Source organism: Calidris pugnax, unplaced genomic scaffold (assembly GCF_001431845.1).
Source record: "Calidris pugnax isolate Ruff unplaced genomic scaffold, ASM143184v1 scaffold357, whole genome shotgun sequence".
NCBI classification, from domain to species: Eukaryota; Metazoa; Chordata; class Aves; order Charadriiformes; family Scolopacidae; genus Calidris; species Calidris pugnax.
In genome coordinates, this window is record NW_015091719.1 from 718,951 (window position 1) to 739,540 (window position 20,590).

General features: G+C 43.3%; 1 protein-coding gene across 1 annotated transcript in view; it reads right to left on the reverse strand.

Moving 5' to 3' along the window:
- AGAP1 (ArfGAP with GTPase domain, ankyrin repeat and PH domain 1) overlaps positions 1-20,590 on the reverse strand; it is a gene marked incomplete at its 5' end in the record, with an annotated part of 313,414 nt that overhangs the window by 139,036 nt on the left and 153,788 nt on the right. Inside the window, one exon of the mRNA XM_014961995.1 lies at positions 18,484-18,652. Within this exon, the coding sequence (XP_014817481.1) occupies positions 18,484-18,652 (169 nt within the window). The remainder of the gene's footprint in view (positions 1-18,483; positions 18,653-20,590) is intronic.

A 20,590-nucleotide genomic window follows, 5' to 3' on the forward strand; every position in this document is an offset into this window, starting at 1 on the left:
AGGTAGAGCACGAAAGACAGACTGTGCACAGAAAACAAATTTATTCCTGAAAACCACCGTTTACACAAGCAACCAAGATGAGCCAACTAAGCCAACTTAAAGAGTTCAAAACAATCTACCTCTAAATAATATTTCACATTAGTATGTCCCCCAAGCGAAGCCAAGTACACAGCGATGGGGAGGCAAATAACCACCAGCGTTGCGAGACCAAGCAAAAAACTTGTTTTTTAATCTTAAAACAACATCGTGACACAAAGCACGCACTAGAGGCTTGTTCCATTGACTGCAAATATCACTCCTGTGTCTCGTCCCACAGGAACACAACCTCCACAACTCTAACCGAAGGCCTACAACGCAAAAGCTGAGATACAAAGAATATAGCCGTCACCCAGTAAGCACTAGAAATAATTTTAGTATTTTCATGATCATTAAGGTCTAGGACAATAAAAGGCTGGGAGGTGTGTGCGAGGGGGAGCAACAGGGACAGGTTTCTCACCACAAAACAGGAAAAGCATGATCTGGTTGAATAAATTTTAGAGTCAAAACCATTAACACCTTTTCCAGAAACTCAGGTTTTTCATGGTCTTACCCATAGTTTGATATGGACCAAAGGGTACTCTCTAGTTTTGGTTTCTGAGCACATTTTACTCCATACCAGCACAGGACTTGCATAGTACAAAGATACAAATATTTTACTTCATTCCTCCTGACAGGCTTTCAAAAGGTACCCCACAGATCTTCTGTGGATTTAAGAACACTCTCTAAAAACACATGTAACGAGAAAGAAACAGACACAATTTTATAAAATACCCTAACACTTTGCATTTCTATTGCACCTTCTACTGATGAGTTCAGAAAAATTAATGAATTAATTTTCAATGCTCCTGTGAGGTTGTTAATTATCTGCTATCATTTTCCCCATTTTTCAGAGGTTAAATGACCCAGGGCCACAAAGGAAGATTGTGGCAGACTTGAAAATAAAACCCACATCTCCTGACTCCCAGTTCTATCATTATGTCTTTTCCCAGAGCAGCCTTTGGGAAGACAGCAGAGCTTAGTGAACTACTTTGTGTTTATTAGAGTTGGCATAATTGTCCCTTTCTCTCCTCCCCTTTCCCAAGACTAAATCTCATCTTCAGTCCTTAACACAGATCCATCACTACAGTATCTGTCCACCTGAGTCTTGAATGCACTTAATCAGTCTCAAGAACTTCTGTTTGGCAATCTCTACAAAGGAGACACGAAATACATACAGATAAACTAATGTGTGCAATTGTGCAAAGTCTAAGGTGGATTTTGGAACCATGTTGGGATCTCCCAAGGCAGTGCTTTAGCTACTGGCACATAATTCCTCTCTAAACGCCTTCCCTGGGCAACCCTTTTGTCCAAAAGGATTCCACAGAGCATCATCTACCAAATTTTATAAAAAAAGTATGCTTCAAACAACTGGTCCTCTTTCTCTTGTGTGCTTGACTCCATCAGCTGAGAGCAATTTGCTAGTACTGGTGGTTTAACACCTTCTAAAGACATTTTCCAAAGAAACATTCAGCAAAGAAATCAGGCCTACAGAAACCAAGGTACAAGGCAGAAGATTAAATTATAGCTTGGTACCTTAAAGTCACAATAGAAGATGGAAAGACTATGTGGTGGTACATATTTTGAGGTCTCATAAGAAATACCTCCTTCCAAATGAATTTCTGTGATGCTGCTGATGCTCACTTTGAGACAGCCAGCAGGGGTTTCTTCTGGTTTTCACAATCCAGAAGAACTATGAACATTAACCAACTATTTTAATGATAAACCAAATTAAAGGGAGTGGCTGACATGAACGCTAGAGCTTGAGACCAAACGGACTCTAGCAACTTGAGATTTAGGCCAATATAAACACCATGTGGTTGGACATGGAGAAGTCCCCAACCTCTGCTCCTGGGACATCAGAGCAGCAGGGGGACTGGGGACCAGTTGGTTGAGTAGCAGCACTGCTGTGAAGAACTCAAATGTCAACAACGGATGCCAGAACGTGTGGTAACACCATACTCAACACAAACCATGAGCTGAGAACAGCACGATGGGCATCTGAAACACTGTACACTCAGTTCTGGGTCCCTCACTTCAGGAGGACTGTCAGGACATGGGAGAAGAGCCAGCAAAGAACTGCCAAGACAGCCAAAGGTCTGATCCACGTGGCCCATGAGTGCTGAGGGAGTTGGGCTGGTTTAGGCTGGTGAACAGGAGGATAATGCCTGATTTAATAAAGCTTTTTAGTTAAGGATGATAGAAAACAGCAGCAACACTACAGCTTGGAAAGTTCATAATGCAGCACTGCAACGGGCTACCAAAAGAAGCTGGGGGATCTCCATCCTCTCAAATTTCCAAAGCTCAACCACACAAAGACACAACTGAACCTTCCCAACCCTGGTGACAAGTCCTGCTTCTTCAAGCAGAAAGGATGGTGCAGATGATCTCCAGAGGTCCCTTTCAACCAAAATTTCCAGGGGTGTCTGAACAGAACAGGCTTTTTCTTTTTTCCTTCCATCCCAAAGCAAAATAAGAGAACCTTTCTGAGCTCAGAAGCTACTCTGTATTCCCATTTGATTCAAAATACTGTCAACAATTTGCACTTTGGTACATCTTAAGCAGTAAAATGGCTGCACTTCCTTTGATTGCATTATGAGTTGCAGTCACAGGACAAGAGATACCCAGAGGTCCTTGAAATTTTTACTGTTGATAAAAGAACTTACAGAAAAGTTACCCATTTTTTTCTGCTCTTGTTTCTGATTTTGTTTATTAGCCTTTAACTTCGAAAACGAGTTTACTGAACCAAACTTACAGGTGACAAGTACACAGCAGATTAATCCAAATTCTTTGTTTTGCTTCATTTGTGCTGTAACATCTTTGGGACCATCCTATTTGGAAACAACTTCTTTTTTCACAAGCATCTAGCCCTGCCAGGCTCAAGAGCAATGCCCCAAAAGCACACGTTTAGCCTGTAGCCATCTTCCACGTTGCACCTAGTGAAATGGGAAGCCACGTGTGATGAATTCCTGCAAAAGCACCCTCATGACAAAGATCAGGAAGGAGAAAAATGGTACGTGAAAGCCAAGATGGAGCATTTCCTAGAGTATCACGGGAAAATGGGAACAATTACTGGACCTCTTCACCTGGACGACACATCCCCTCTACTCTGCTGCAGAGAGCAGCAGTAATTGTATGCTGACATCTTCCCACCTAGTTCCCAAATTTTTGAACAGAAGTGTCCAGTCAACTTTGTAACCATGATGCAAAATCAAAAATTTTATAGGATATCCAGCATAATATCAGGAGTTCTACATCACCACGAAAACACTAATAGCTTTACGTTCACCTTAGTGCCATTCCTCTGAAACTCCATGCCCCTTGTTATGGCTTTAGCCTGCTGAGGAAGTGACTTACTCTGCAAATCAAAGAGGATTTTTTCTTTCCCTTCACGTTTTTGAAAGGCATGGGCTGCTAGCAACAAACAGGTGCCAAGTCCCATCATGTAACACTTTACTGATGAATGATGCAACCCAGCTCACCTCTGTCTTTTCTCTTGCCATAGTCTGATCACTCTCCAACCTGTAACCCTTGTGATAACATTTACTCAAGGTTAAATTCCACTTCCTTCACGCGCTGTAAGATTTTCATGATGTATCATACCATCCAAGCCAGAACTCGTGTGTAGCTATCAGAAGGGCTGAACTACAGAAAACAGTGTGCCCTTTCCTCTCCCCCTCCTGAATGCGTTCCACTCTAGCACAAACTTGTTACTTACAACCTTAGTTAAAAATCGTTATTTCCCAACCCATTGCTAATTTTTCCACTTTTTGGTCTAATGGCAGCATGCCCAGGAAATGTATTCCACCACCCCAGCAGGCACTAATGCTGTCACAGCCAAACAAGGACTACTGGAAGTCAGCTGCAGCTCTTGCACACTCTGTAGGCTGCACAAAGCTTCTACAAAACAGTCCTACCTTTTTTCCCCCATCTATAAAATATAAATATACGTGTTTTTTCTCCATCTATAATATATATAACAGGCAAACCCCAATCTGGACCTCCACAAAGCAACTCTCCTTTATATTTGCTCAGGAATAAAGCCTCAACAGCAGAAATGATCTCGGTTTTTTTGCAGACAAGCAAGAGACAGCTAAAAAGAGGAAAGGAAAGCACCACATTTTGGGTTAGGCATATAAAACCTCGGATCCCCACAGAGCAACTCTCCTTTATTTTTGCTGAGGGATAAAGCCTCAACAGCAGAAATCATCTCAGCTTTTTGCAGACAAGCAAAAGAGGAAGGAGGACAAGCTAAAAAGAGGAAAGGAAATCACCACATTTTGGGTTAGGCATATAAAACCTTTACATCAAGCTTTTCCAAGCAATGCCTTAATGCATGCTGCATCTGTCGTCCCCCCCATATACCCACACATATGTGTATATATCTATATGTAGACAGATACATCTCTCTCTCAACATTAACATGAAATCCGTGGTCAACTACCTGGCCCATTCTGGAGCTGTGAAAGAGTGCCTCTTCAAATACATCATATATGCATCAGCTGGTTGCTTAAGTTGATTAGCAGGGGGCAGTTAAATTACTATGCTAATCCATGTATTCTCAGCACTGTTTCCTTGATATGGATATGTGTATATGCTTACTGGGAAGCCTTGATTAGTTCAAGCTTCAATGTGTCAAAGGCTCCAGATTCTTTCCAAAGAATAATTTTAGCTGTACTCACATCCCTAAAGTGTGGGAGCTGATTTGAAAAGGTACTTACCTCTACCATATGCTATTTTTCTTTAAACAATTTGCATTTCAAAGTGAATATGGCATTTATATTTGAATGAATATCAGTATGTTGCCAGAACTGGTCTCAAATGAGGAAAAAAAGATGCTGGTCTCCTATTGAACAAAAATGTTTTCATCTACCAAAGAAGCATCAAAGGAAGAGTTCCTCTTTCTAGCTCTAGACAGCTTTATTAAAACTATCTTTTCTGATATTATAAAATACCCCGTTATGATCGCACTTACAAAATGTTCAAACAATTAAGCTCCACAAAACCCATCCAAATTAAGATTCAAGATAATTTCCAGGTTTGGCCAACGCTCGGCAGAAGAGCCTTTGAGAAAAGAAGAGCGGGCTCCCACAAAGTCCAATTTATATCTCCGTTTATTCAGTGTAAATAGGCACCAACAGCAAAGAGCAAGTCAAGACAAGAGACTTGGGATAAGAGGAATTAAGCAGAGGAGGGCATGGCTGGGTGTGGGTATGGATGCGTTAAGAGGGTGACAGAAAGAGACACTCTGGGGGCTGAATGTGTCTCCATCTCCTACCCACAGAGGGAAGGAATCTCTTCATACACTCTTGTTTCAGATTTACAAAACAACAGACCATAAATGCAACATCAGATTATGATACTTAGAAACATTAGGAAAACAACAACGATTGACAGACACGGGGCCATACAAGGCACGGAGTGCACATCGAGTCAGTAAAACCAGAAAGAGAAAGAATCCGGGTATTACACAAGTTTTAACAAAATATACAATAAAGTGCAACATAAACATTACCTTACATGCAAAGTGTCCACCAAAAAAACCCCAACTATTCAGGGTTTTTGTCATATTGCAACAGAAGAGTAGGCTGGACAGCATTTTAGCAATCCCTCTTTTGCATTATCTTAACAAAAATAATCCAGTGAATCCTCACTGGGCAGGACAGGTTATTTTAGCAGACTCATCACTTGAACCCAAGCCTTCACCAGTGATGCTACCCATTAACGACAAATGCAGAATGAATATAATTCACAATTATACCCTAAAAAGTGCGATACGAGCGACTTAAATACAGGGAGGTGGTCTCCATTCCCTGCCGCAGAGACATCTGTGACTTCTCCCAAACAAATCAGTTAGGAGAAGTTTTATATTCCGGAGTACAACTAATATACTCTGGAATTTATGAGACAAGCAGACATTGCCAGAGTCGTGAAGCAGAACTATATTTTTCCATGAAGCAGCAGCGTATGACACCCGCAGAGAGAGGCTGCACAGAAGCAGGGAAAGATGGAATCAGATGAACTACAGCCCACTGCTACGCTTTCACCAGGGCCATGTTTTATTTGTGATATGCTCTTCGTGTTCACCACAAGTTTCTCTTCCAAAAAAAAAAAAAGAAAGAAATAAAACTCTTAAGGCCAGAGGGCTGCGCTCACCAGCTGTTAGAACTAATGAAAAATGCATTAGAGTTGTGGGTCAGGAAATCCTGACTCTTGATATCAGAGGGTTAATTGTTTCAAATCATGTTGGGTCAATTTATGTTGCAGGAATACTGCCTATTCTTGAAATGCCCTCTAATTCAGTAAAAGGCACTGCCAACTAGATGAGATTGGCTGTTGGTCACCCGTTCAAAACCCATACCCAACACTGCTCCCTGAAGGTTCTTCAGGCATCTGGGGGGCAAAAGGAAAGTGAGAAAGGCTCCTTTGCCACCTGCAAGATGATGAAAAGCATTCCCTTCCCCGTCCTTCAATTCTGCATTACGTTTGTGAACTAATTCCCTGAGTTGGGAAGAAATTTTCCTGATGGACAAAACTTTCCTAAGAAGTGGCTGACCATCCAAGCAGTGCCACTTTGTGCCTTCTGCTTTGCTGGGGTAACGCCTGTTTTAGCTGTGGAAAATTTAGGAATGGCTTTTTGAGTTGGGAAGAAATTTTCCTGATGGACAAAACTTTCCTAAGAAGTGGCTGACCATCCAAGCAGTGCCACTTTGTGCCTTCTGCTTTGCTGGGGTAACGCCTGTTTTAGCTGTGGAAAATTTAGGAATGGCTTTTCTGGACCCCAGCATCCGTCTTTGACAGATGCATCCTCCTTCCCTCGTCAACTCTGGAGATCACAACCTGCAGTGAAATCGGACCCCAGCATCCATCTTTGACAGATGCATCCTCCTTCCTTTCCTCCTCACCAACTCTGGAGATCACAACCTGCAGTGAAATCTGAAATCTAGTTACACTTTCTTGCCTCTCCAATTGAGTAACGTCTTCCATGGGAATGGAAGGCACTGCCCAGGTGTCAGGGCACTCACTGTCTGGCCACGTTCTCAGGAACATCATCCGTGGGACCAGAACTGGAGAGCTCCAACTTCCATAACCAGGTTCTTGAGTGGTTTTATTAATGGGGGGAAAACCCCTACTAAAGTATTGCTGCGGATTCCTGTTTTGATCTGACAGCAGCATACAAAAAGCACCTATTTTCTGCATTGGGCTTATCAGGGACCTAAGTAACTTGGGGTTACTTATACATAGAATCATTCAGGTTCGAAGAGACCCTTGGGATCATCGACTCCAACCATGGAACAAGAAAGACTGAGACAACAGTACCTTTCCAAAACACACTGGTTTCAGCATTGAAACTCGCCTCCAATACAAGAACAATCACTTTCAATACTGCAGCAGATGGCTTGCTTTGGGTTTAACCTATTTTTATTATTTTCTTCAGAAGCATCTATTACCTGAACAAATTTCCTGAAGATAAGCAGCTATTAACTGAAGAAGACCTTCCTCTGGCCGCCTGGCAGGGCAGCCTCTGAGAAGCAGGCTTGATTAGGAGGGTACAAATTGAGAAGGGTCAATACTAATGAACAAACAAGGCAATGCCAAGAAATACCCTGGTGGGGAAGGACATGGTGCTGGGAGCATAACGAGAAAAGTTATTATTCTCAGAGCACGCCAAACCAACACAGCAAGGGTGGAGGAAAATCAAGTCATCAGAGGAGACAACTCATCTAAAAGAAAGTTAAACCCAAGATCTTCACCGAGGGCTTCTGCTCAAGACCCCAGACTATTCATTCTGCTGGGATCAAAGCGTGCTTTCCCTTCCCAGTAGGCATATTACTTATTTTTCCTGCAGTTTTAACAAATAACAGCAATAAATAAGGTATCCTTCACTTTCTGGCCAAGTCCTGATGGAGGTTACCTGCTTGTTAAGGCACTACATCTTCAAGACCATTTTACACTGGCAAATGCTCTACTTCGTATTGTTGTCGGCTGTGAATCCTGTTAACAATTGTGAATTTAGCTTGGCAAAAAAAAAATAACAGCACAAAATGAAGTAATTCTATGGTATTATGCTGCTCGCATGCCAAGTAATGCAGGGGCCTGAGGCAAAAGATATAAAAATGCTTCCTAATCCCTTTGACTGGCGGTGGGAGTTATTAATAATGAGATTGGAAAGGGGGTGTGGGGGTGTCTTACCTGTGCGCCGCATCTGTACCAAACCTGGTCAAATTAACTGAACTAACTTTGGGAGCTCTCCAGGAGCCTACAAACCCCCCCAAACTTCATGAGCTGCAACCAGAGCCTCTTCAGGATGGGGAAGGACGACTGCCGGCATCCAACCATCCTCCAGGCTCTTAAGAAAACGGAACAAAGAAACTTTATTTTTGAAAAAGAGAGAGACAATAGATAACGAATGCGAGATGATGACTTTTTTTTTTTTTCTCTCTCTCTCTCTTTTTTTTTTTTTTTTTTTTTAATAGCTATTGCCACTGTAACAGCAGCTAAGTGAATGCATGTCTGCAGTGTGAGCAGTTTTGATAAACAGCCTCTGCGGGCCACACAACGGGGATAATGTATCCTTAAGTACTGCCAATGAGCTGCCATTCTGCACAGCCAATTACTTCTGTGCGTCTGTCACTCAAAGGAAAAATGACTGAGCCCATTAGATCAAACCTTTGTCACTGTTCCTAATGCACTCTTAGGCCTCATTAATCTGAGGGAGCAGCAACACAGCCGCCGGTGCCTCATTGCCTCCCCCACAACAGGCCCACGTGAATCTTCTCATCTCTCCCCCAAGTGCACCACGTTAATCAAGCTCTCCTTATTACCCCGGTCCCTGTCACGGCGGAGAGCGCTCTCTCTCTTAAATGCTCTCATTATGGTCCATCTTTAGAGCCGGCTGAGTGGAGAGAGAAAAAAAAAAAAAAAAAAAAAAAAAAAGGAAAAAAAAAAAAAGAAAAAAAAGAGCCAGAGAAAGAGAAGAGGAAAAAGCAAGTCCGATCACATTAATATTCATGACAATAATTAGTATTCTAGGTCACTGAATATTCATGCTATTAGTTTGGTTTTTTATGGGTTTGCTGGATGTCCTGATTGCTGGAGTGTGGAGGAAAACAGCATGGTTGGGACTTTAGATGTCAACGGCAGTTCAATACTCCAAACACATTTTGTGAATTTTTTTATTTTTTTTTTTTTTCCCTTTTGATAAATCAGCTTCAACCCTCCTGATGGCTTTCATATTTTAAAATCACTGGGGGAAAAAAAAAAAAGGAACGAGCAATTCCGCAAAGGTCTTAACGTCCAACCGGTTAGTATTACGACGCGTAACCATCAAAACTGGGCGAGATGGCGTTGGGTGGACAAGACAGATCTGTGATTTTATTCAGGATGCGGCGCAACGCAGGCATGAAAATCAACCAGAGTGAAACAGGCACAGGGGCTGAGCAGCGACGACTGCATCTCATCCGGCATCTACAGTCATCTGCCTGAAGCTTCACAACACATATCTATCCTTTATCTACCTAATCATCGTTACAGACAGGCACCATTCGCCCACTGCGAGGCAGTTCATTGTCTCCTTCTGTCCCTGAAGAGAAAAAGCCAAGAAAACTCTTTTTTTTCCTACCCCTTCGATATTTAACAAATGCAGCGTTTTTGTCAAATATTTATTTCTAACACCTGCCTTGCTCTTTTCCCAAATATTAAAGACTATAGGGTACTAACACTGTAAGCTTATTTCTCTCTAGTTCTGGGAAGGGCAAATTCTGGTCCAAAGGAACTGGAGAAGACTACCCTAAAAGGTCCCCCCCTCCAGTGGGATGAAAGGGCAACCTCCAGTGCACCTAAAATTGGGCTTTTTGCCCTTTGAAACGAGAAAACCCACAACTCCTTTCATTTGCTACGGCTGTATATCACTGAACTAACAGCAAACCCAACCAAATGGAAAATTGACTTGGGTGATTAATGACGAAAGTAAGTCACAAACTTGCATTTGTGATCTGTGGCAAAAACCGTAAAAACTCACGCTCAAGTTGAAGCGTGGAAAACGTTTCAGGTTAAAGTCAAGTCATCTCACGTACCACATCAGGCTCCAAAATTAGCAGCAAATAACTATCAACTACCAACCTCTGGCCTTGTGGGACCTCCACCAGATAAAATACGGCATTGTCAAGTCACACACTGCCCCAGTACACAACCTCAGCCACCTACAAGGAAGTTCAGAGCACATTCAAGAATTCAGGACTCAGTTCTGCATTTATTTGCAAAGGCACCCAAGATCTATAAGTTTTGGAGCAATTGCATTCGCTAGGAAGCTCTTGGCTTGATACATGTTGATACAGGATTGTCAGCCTCATCGTAACACCTGAATCCTGACAGTAACCTCCAATGGAAAAAACATTTGCTGATGACACCAAGCTTGGTGGCATGGTCCGACACGCTGGGGGGAAGGGATGGCATCCAGAGGGACCTGGACAGACTTGAGAGGTGGGTCTGTGCAAACCTCATGAAGTTCAACCAAGCCAAGTGCAGGGTCCTCACCTGGGATGTGGCAACCCCAGGCACAAATACAGGTTGGGCAGAGAATGGCTGGAGAACAGCCCTGAGGAGAAGGACTTGGGAGTGCTTGTGGATGAGAAGCTCAACATGAGCTGGCAATGTGCACTGGCAGCCCAGAAAGCCAACCCCATCCTGGGCTGCATCAAGAGAAGTGTGGCCAGCAGGGCCAGGGAGGTGATTCTACCCCTCTGCTCTGCTCTGGTGAGACCCAAATCTGGAGCATTGTGTCCAGCTCTGGAGTCCTCAGCACAGGAAGGACATGGACCTCTTGGAACGGGTCCAGTGGAGGGCCACCAAGATGATGAGAGGGCTGGAGAACCTCTGCTGTGAAGACAGGCTGAGAGAGCTGGGGTTGTTCAGCCTGGAGAAGAGAAGGCTCCAGGGAGACCTCAGAGCAGCCTCCCAATATCTGAAGGGAGCTCCAGGAGAGCTGGGGAGGGACTCTTTGTCAGGGAGTGCAGGGACAGGACAAGGGGGAACGGTTTTAAATTGGAAGAGGGGAGATTGAGATGAGATACCAGAAAGAAATTCTTTGCTGTGAGGGTGGTGAGACACTGGAACAGGTTGCCCAGAGAAGCTGTGGCTGCCCCATCCCTGGAGGGGTTCAAGGCCAGGCTGGATGGGGCTTGGAGCAACCTGGTCTGGTGGGAGGTGTCCCTGCCCAGGGCAGGGGGGTTGGAACTGCATGATCTTTAAGGTCCCTTCCAACTCTATGAAACATCTGAAACATCAATTCTCTACCTTTTAAAAGAAAAGTCCAGAAGGCAGTCCTTTCCAACTCAGCCTCATTCCAAGCACTTCAGTGTAAAATAAGATTACTTAATGACCATTGTGTTGATTTGATAGATGATCACAATTAATAACGGATAGAAAACTCACATTTATTAAAATGTGAAGATGCTGTTCTTGTAACACGTCTGAAGTGTCACAAAGAGTTAGTGGGTAACAACCTTTAGCATACTTAACGATGGCCATGTAGCTAACACATTTTAGGATACTTCACATACTGTACAGTCACTATTGTAAGTAAATTTAATAGCACCAAATTATTTAAATGAAGTGTTAATCAGGAAACAATTTCTCTCTCCACCAGAAGCTATTTTTAGATGTGAACTTTCTACATCAGTGGCTCTTGCTGCAGCTCAGGCTTTGGGTTGTTTGTAGAGGAGAAGAAATAAAAACGACTCCTGGGAGAGATTTCAGGAATAAGTTCATTTTCAGGTCACTGGCTCAAATCCAACCCAACTTGGGAGTAACTGAAACCTGGACCCAACTCCTGCTCCAAAGTCAGCAAGAACTCAGTCAGCTCTTAAAAGGCACAGAGACTCGGCCAGTGGCCAATTTACAGGACTGCTGGCCCGTATGACATTGTCACGATATGCTACCAACTATTAGATAAAGTTGGAACCGAGTAAGTCCACAAGTTACCCTTTTCTGAAGTAATTCCAACTGAGAAACATCAACAGAATAATGTTAGCTCTCATGTAAATTGAATTTAAATTTATGATACTTAAGCATCATTCAAGAACTTTGATTTACGGTAACACAAAAGTAATCTAACTTCATGTTAAAGGGAACAAACTTCCATTTCTCCCAACTCAGAGGTGGCTACCAAGTTACCATGCAAGTACAAGCACCCTTCATGAAGTCACAGCTAAAGATCTGTTACTTAAAGCCTTCGTATAACGAACCAAAACAACCTCCCACCCCTCCGCATCGTCTGGGAGAAGCAGCCACACGGAATCCCAGTTCTTACGGGATCCCTTCATGAAGTCACAGTTAAAGATCTGTTACTTAAAGCCTTCATATAATGAACCAAAACAACCTCCCACCCCTCCACATCATCTGAGAGAAACAGCCACACGGAATCCCAGTTCTTACGGGATAAACCTCAAATTACACCTCCAAGAACCCAAGGAAAGCCCAGAGACCAGCTTTCACTTCTAAAATGTCATGGCAAAACTTCTAGGGAGAGAAAAATCAACCTTTTTCCAGTCAAGGAGCTTGGCTTCGCAGTAGCAGAAACACTCTCTCCTCCTACTCATTTGTCTGTTTTCTGATACAGTACAGAAAATATTCCTTTCTCACACTGCTGCTTCACTTCCAGTTTGACTACTCTCCTACCATGACACATCAAGGGGAAAAAAAAAGATAAAAAATAAATCTTTCTCCCAGCTCTTGTGTCCATGTGTAAACCGAGCAGGAAAGAGTCATCTTCGGGTCTTTTTCTTCATAAATTCTCATATAGGTTTGTTGTTGTTTGTTTGTTTTTTTTAAAAAACATATCCAAAATGGAAACTCCCAAGAAGGACTGGAACTGGGCTTTTGTTGTTAAGATGATTATTTCCCAGAGATATCTGCTTCCAGATGTTTGGGATGTAAACACATTTACAGATGCCCTACAGACCGTGGTGGGGATTAGAAGAGAAGCTGAATGAAGCTTTGAGCTCTCTTATGGATGGAGTGTTATGTCTTCTAGCAGCAAGTAGTGCCTTGCAGAGACACAAGGTGGTCATCCCTGCAGAAATCAAGTGGGAGCTTGGAGATAAAAGCTATCCCCCAAAGTGTCTCTCCTGAGATGACTGCTCCTACTCCCTGACCCTAACACAAGCTGTCCCAAGTCTACCCACATGCTATCCCTGACACCTACATTGAAGGGTCTCTGAGATAGCATCCTCATGGAACATATTCTACAACCCACCAGTTGATAGGCAAGAGGCTTGGCCTTTGCCTCCTTATCATACCAGATGATGCACTGGTAACTACCCAAAATACGAGAAATTCCACTAAGAGACAGAGAAAACCATCTGTTGGGCACTCATGAAAGAAAGAATTTAAAATATAGAATCATAGAATGGTTTGAGCTGGGAGGGACCTTAAAGGTCATCTAGTTCCAAACTGCCTGCCAGGGGCAGGGACACCCGTAACGTGTCAGAGGTAATCAAAAAGACATCAAGTACATACATTTATTGGCACTGAAACCCATATTTAAGGGGCATCTTTTGAACAGACAACTGATGATTTCAAATTTTTCAAATATTTGACGACAAAAAAACACATGGACTTCTTTTTTGGTTTGATGTTTGGATGAAAATAAGTTCAGGCATTTCCAGGAACACAAGTTTGTGGAAAATAGGTAATATCAGCCAAGAAATGCTTTTAGTGGGCCTGTGCTATCACTACGTATAAGCAAAGACTACGAATTCTATACCACTAAGTATAAGCAAAGACTACGAATTCGATTTCGAGGGGCAATCTTAAATGTGACATTTTAATTCAGCCATAGTATTCGTTTAATATCTTAGCTTTTTCACCAAACTGTACACAATTACATAACAGCACAAGGAAAATTAGTCTGTTCCTGACCACATCAAACAATTACACTAAATACTGTCCTGACTTCTAAGCATGGAGAATATTATTCCAGGTACCAAGTCTGCACTGGCAAAAAAGCAGAGAAGAACAGAAAACACCAACGTTTGGGGCAAGAGGCAGCACGTGTAGCAGTAAGAAAGTAATGTAAAAAATTTAAAAATAAAAATAGCAAGTGATGATTTTTTTCTGTGCTTGGTTCAAACCTCCTCCATACAGCAGGTCCGTGTACAGAAACCTCCCAATGAAGAAACAGTAACAGAAAACTTCAGCCTTGTGATCAATTTTAAAGCATAGCTCAAGATGATGACAACATTTTGCCAGCACTAAATGAGGAAAAAAAGCTCTGAGACAGCACCACAGACTGCAAGGGATATATTCCAAATCACCTGCATGACAGGTAACTGCAGAGATACCAGAAGTCCTCCCAACACTCCAGAAGCTGAGCATCAAGTCCTATGGGTCTCCCATCCAACAGAACCTATCACCCTCTGTGTAAAATCCACTGCCAATGTACTTGACCACATGAAAGTTCAGACTAACAATCCAGGCAAAGCCTGTGACAATATCTTTTTTAAAATATTAAGGGAGTATCAGTATTTTAAAATCACTCTCTGCAATGCAGCTCTTCAGTCCTATCTGCACACAAGAGTATTGAGAGTTATACATGGACTGATGCACAGCTGAGCTGCTGAAAGTTATTTCCCAGATCTAGTCTGTCCTACTACTCTTTTTTTTATTATTTTTTTTTAAAGTACTACTTTACTGATTAGCAGATCCTTCTTTTGTTTGTTTTTAACTGACTAACCCCTGCTTGGATCAATCAGCTTCCTAAGAAAACGTTCCTCTGTCCTGCTGCTGTTGGACATTCTGTCCAGTAATGCAATAACCAGACAGACCTCAAATGTGGCCTCCAACCCCCTGCCAAAGCAGGGCCACCCAGAGCAGGTCCCACAGGAACGTGTCCAGGTGGGGTTTGAATGTCTCCAGAGAAGGAGACTCCACCACCTCCCTGGGCAGCCTCTGCCAGGGCTCTGCCACCCTCAAAGCAAAGAAGGTCCTCCTCATGTTGAGGTAGAACTTCTTCTCTTCAAGCTTGTGCCCATTTCTTCTTGTCCTGTCCCTGGGCACCACTGAAAAAAGACCAGCCCCGTCCTCTTGACACCCTCCCTTGAAGTATTTATCAGCATTGATCAGATCCCCCCTCAGCCTTCTCTTCTCCAGACTCAAAAGACCCAAGTCCCTCAGCCTCTTCTCGTAAGAGAGATGCTCCAGGCCCCTCATCATCTTTGTACCCTCTGCTGGACCCTCTCCAGCAGTTCCCTGTCCTTCCTGAACTGGGGAGCCCAGAACTGGACCCAGTGCTCCAGATGGGGCCTCCCCGGGGCAGAGCAGAGGGGCAGGATGACCTCCCTCCACCTGCTGCTCACAGGTGGATGCCCCCCAGGATGCCATTGGCCTTCTTGGCCACCAGGGCCCATTGCTGGCTCATGGTCATCCTATTGTCCACCAGGACTCCTAGGTCCTTCTCCTCAGAGCTGCTCTCCAGCAGGTCACCCCCACCTGTCCTGGTGCTGGGGGTTATTCCTCACTGACCCTCCTCTCACACCGAAACCTTAGCCAACCCCTTTCTATATCCTCAGACACCCAAAGTGGGCACCAGACAGCAGGTAGGGAGGTATGAACAGGATGGCTGGCTGCCATGCAGAGCATAAAGCTCTTCAGTCCAGCCTGTCTTCACCTGCTCGCCCCAGCAAGTTATGAAGATGCTTCAAATCTGTTATGCTTCCAGCCAGCTATAGGGTTAATACATAATTAAGATATCAATCCTTGCTTTATCTATGGGAAGAGTGGCATGCAAAGATAAGCAGGTCAAGAACTTGCTTAAAATTAAAGAAGGATCAGTGTACCACTCCAGCTGCACAAGAGGGGAAATGAAGGTACTCAAGTGGGCAATGATAGAGAAACAGGTAAAACTTCCCTTGGATATAACTCTTTTATATATTAGGAGAGCACTAATTATTTTAAGACTTAACCACAGTAGATCTCTTGCGCTGTGCTAACCAGACATCAACAACAGAAAAGTCTGGAATTTCTAGGCAACATGACAAAGACAACAAGAGAGGGGACAGAGTTTCCAACGATTCCCACCATATTATTTGAAAAATGTAAAAGCAGAGCTGTTTTCCAGCATTTCTAGTATAATTCACTTTTCTCTTTTAAAACGATTGGTGTGCAATAAAACCTCGGGCTAGCCAAGATACAGAGTGGCTACGACCACTGCCAGAGAGAGGGATACAGACAGAGTGGCTACGACCACTGCCAGAGAGAGATGTCTACCCTACAGTTTCATGTAAATCAAGCATTACATGTGCAGAGAGTCCTGAGTCATTTAAGTCATGTACAAGCTATTTCCCTCTGATCTGGCAAACTAAACCTACGCCAAAACGTGTAAATTCCATGTTATAAACTTTTTATCAGCACGTATCTCTGAGTATGTTTTCAAAAACTTACTTCTCTGGAGCAATCAAGTAATTCTTATCTGTGTTTATATGTTCTTAAAAGCAGAGATCTCTTACTTAAACATCTTACCGCTGGTTTATTGACTCAGTCCAGCACTTTTCTTCCCTAAATTATGGAATACGTTGAAAAAACAAAAAAACACTCCCTGCACCCAGTCATCTAAATTAAATAGCAAAATGGAAAATACAAACCAACCAGAAATAATTTTCTCCTATGAGCTCTTGCAGTGACAATGCCAGCTCTGTGCCTCTCGAGGGGTAGGTTACAACTTGAAAAAGAGCCTGATAAAAATTGTGGTTTCAGACATTTCAGGTCCCCAGCAAAACTAATATAGCATTCCACACAAGATCTCCAAGGATCTCTGCTCTTTGGCACCACTGTAAAGCCACAAGGCTTTTTATTTTATTTTTTTCCCCTCTCCCCTTTTTTGAACATTGAACAAGTAGCATCCACAGCTGGAAGGAAAATCCTTCTCCCTCTTCCCCTAATACAGGGAACGCGTGTCGCAAAAACAGCACTGGTGAGGCCTCACCTCGAGGGCTGGGTTCAGTTCTGGGCCCCTCACCACAAGAAGGACATTGAGGTACTGGAGTGTGTCCAGAGAAGAGCCACCAAGCTGGTGAGGGGTCTGGAGAACAAGTCCTATGAGGAGAGGTTGAGGGAACTGGGCATGTTCAGTTTGGAGAAGAGGAGGCTGAGGGGAGACCTCCTTGCCCTCTACAGCTCCCTGAAAGGAGGGTGGAGAGAGGTGGGGGTTGGCCTCTTCTCCCAAGGGAATCATGACAGGAGCAGAGGAAATGGTCTGAAGTTGGGGCAGGGGAGGTTTAGATGAGATATCAGGAAGAATGACTTTGCTGAGAGGGTGGTCGGGCACTGGAACAGCCTGCCCAGGGAGGTGGTGGAGTCACCATCCCTGGAGGGATTTGAGAAGCGTGTAGAGGTGGAACTTCAGGGCATGTTCTAGTGCCTGGGATTGTAGGTATTTTTTTTGTGTGTGTGTATGGTTGGACTCGATGATCTCAAAGGTCCCTTCCAACCATGAAGATTGTGATTCTGTGAAAACACAGGGAATCACATCTTGACTTGAAGCATAAGATAACTGTTAGTATCTAAGAGAAGACTCTTGAATAGCAGGGTGACCGAGTTCCTTCTTGTGGTTGCCCATCCTACCTGTGTGTTGTGTACCCTACAGGAACACAAGTCTGCTCAGATGGTTTTGTCAGTACAAGCTGGAAGTGTCTGCATGAATCATAAATGCAAAAGGCAGTCGGTGCTTTATGGACGTCATCCCAACCGTGCTGACAAGACTCCCACACCAACACTACACCATTAGGAGTTTTGATCTGCTGCGCGTTTTACGAGATAAATTGTCTTCAGTGTTCTTCCTTAATGCAAATTTTTAAATCCACTTAAGCTGCACGGACAACTACTTCAGCGAACAATAAACTTCTTTCTTTAGAGCTCACAAGGAGCTATAAACTACTTCCATAAATGAACTAAAATATCTTCCTACAGAACAATCTTTCTATTGAGAAGTCCAAAATCATGCATCCTTCTCCAGGTGGAAAGAAGTGCTGTGGATCCCACCAGGAAGCGACAAAAATCCCTTTTAAATGATACATCTCCTATTTTTTCAAAGTATTAGACCTAACAGATCAGTCATAAGGCAGCACCGATTCTTCACGTATGTCAATTTCCGTGAAATTACGTAGGGTTTTGGCAAGTATAAGGTAACAAACATAAAAAGATAGATGTTGAAGGTTACTCAGAAACTTAGAATCTCTTGTGGAGGACAGATCAGCAGTTAGGGCGTAAAACGTTACACATCAGCGGTTATTTGGATTTGTAAATTATTAATAGATGTCAGCCCCATCCCAGTAGTACATGACAATTGCCTACAGCGACTGGAAAGGCAGCCTTTCCCTTTTTTTTTTTTTCCCTGGCATGGTATTGTCTTACCTGAATTGGGTGAGATGTGTAAACTGCTCATGTCCTTGGAGAGGCCGTTAGTTTTGGGGCTGGAAATGGGCGCGCACGCTGACGTAGCTCGGGGTGGCCTCTTCCCAGGGACTTTCACAGTGGTTCTCAGCAAGTCGATTTCTTTCCCGTGAACGTTCTGCATATAGTCCTGGTAAGAGGGAAAAAAAAACAAAAACAAAAACAAAACCCAAACCCAATATCAAACAGGTAGTTCTGTAAGCAATAAAACGAATGAAACCTGGTTTTATTAAGACTTTTGCCCTACGCCATCTGCCAGCACCCACGGTGTAGTTTTCCCCCTTTCTTCTGAACGTTCTGCATATAGTCCTGGTAAGAGGGAAAAAAAAACAAAAACAAAAACAAAACCCAAACCCAATATCAAACAGGTAGTTCTGTAAGCAATAAAACGAATGAAACCTGGTTTTATTAAGACTTTTGCCCTACGCCATCTGCCAGCACCCACGGTGTAGTTTTCCCCCTTTCTTCTGTTTTTTGATAGTCCCTTCCACACTTCTCACAACAAATACTCCCAAAATTCTGGGGCTTTCTACCACATCCTCCAACTACCAGAGCAATAGAACTAACGAAACCTGGTTTTATTAAGACTTTTGCCCTACACCATCTGCCAGCACCCAAGATGTAGTTTTCCCCCTTTCTTCCGTTTTTCGATAGTCCCTTCCACACTTCTCACAACAAATACTCCCAAAATTCTGGGGCTTTCTACCACATCCTCCAACTACCAGTTGGATAAGAGGCAATTCACAAAGCGGCTGGTTCTGAGCCACATTGGAGGAGTTCACCAGCCAGCAGGTCCCAAAAAGGAGAAGACAAGGTGACTGTCCCTCATGAGCACACCTACCCATGTCTCTTCTCTGCCAATGTCTTATGCACTTATCTATTTCTCCTTCAAATTTGGCTGAAATTGGTCAGCAGACACAAAAGTTATGGAAAGCCACTGACTGGTTAAGGTTTCTGCAGTTACAACACTGTTTCCTTAGAACATGACCCTTCCTCCAGACATAGAAAAAGTCACAGAAGGAAGAAAATTTAGGCAGATTGTGACTGATGAGCGTAAACCCACTAAAAGCTGGAAGTCAGAGGCAGAAAAGGCTTTTTCCTAATTCTTTTCTGGAGAGCCCACAAAAAGGAAATAAGCAGACAAACCCAGTCAGCTGTGGAAAGACAGTGAATGGTCAACTGACTGGAGCCAAGGCACCGCTTCCCGAGAAATCCATGAGAAATTCTTCAAACTGTAAATAGTTTCTGGAAAAACAGGCTCTTGAGAACCTCCTTTCCAGCTTCAAAGGGATTGCCCCTAGATGGTCTGTGGGCTTCTTCAGATGACAACAGAAAAGCAAGTGGACAGGGGTGTCTTTATCAGAGGGAAATAACAATTCACTAAGGTGAGACAGCCACTGAGGCTGGGATACATCAGAAGAGATATTTCCAGTAGGGATGGTGAATGTTAAAGCCAGTAGACAAAACATGACAGTTGTCACCTCCTGGTACACATGGTTGTGGTGACTTGCATTCCAGAAAAAAATAATTGAAATTATGAAGACACTAAAAGAAACAGACTGTGTTTTATGAGAAGAAATGCAAGGTGGGTAGCAGAGGATACCAAAGTAAAGAGAGGTAAGAGCATTGCACAAAAATACATCTGGGTGTATGTACCCCAGGAGGAAAACAGCAATTTGAACTAAAGATTGGGAAAGATCTGGGCTCAAGCTGGAGAGTTGAGCTGGAAACCAAGGAATGGTATTCTTGGGTGATCTATGCAGAGCAGCTGGGGGACAAGATCTAATTCCTTTTCAGATAGAACTTGATCAACTAATGAGCCCTGGGTGATGCTGTGAACGTCTGCATGAGCACAGACTGCCAGGGAAGACAGAAATCCCAGTTGCCCAATTGTCTAGGGCAAGATTTAGCCAGATTACAAGGTGTTATATGAAAGACTACCAATGTTTACCTAGGTTGGTTCCGAATCCGCACCATACAGACCTGTACACCACCAGAGCATTAATTTTCCAAGTAAATACCTAAATGACCTAAAAGCATACCCGAGGTCCACATCGCTGCTGCCACA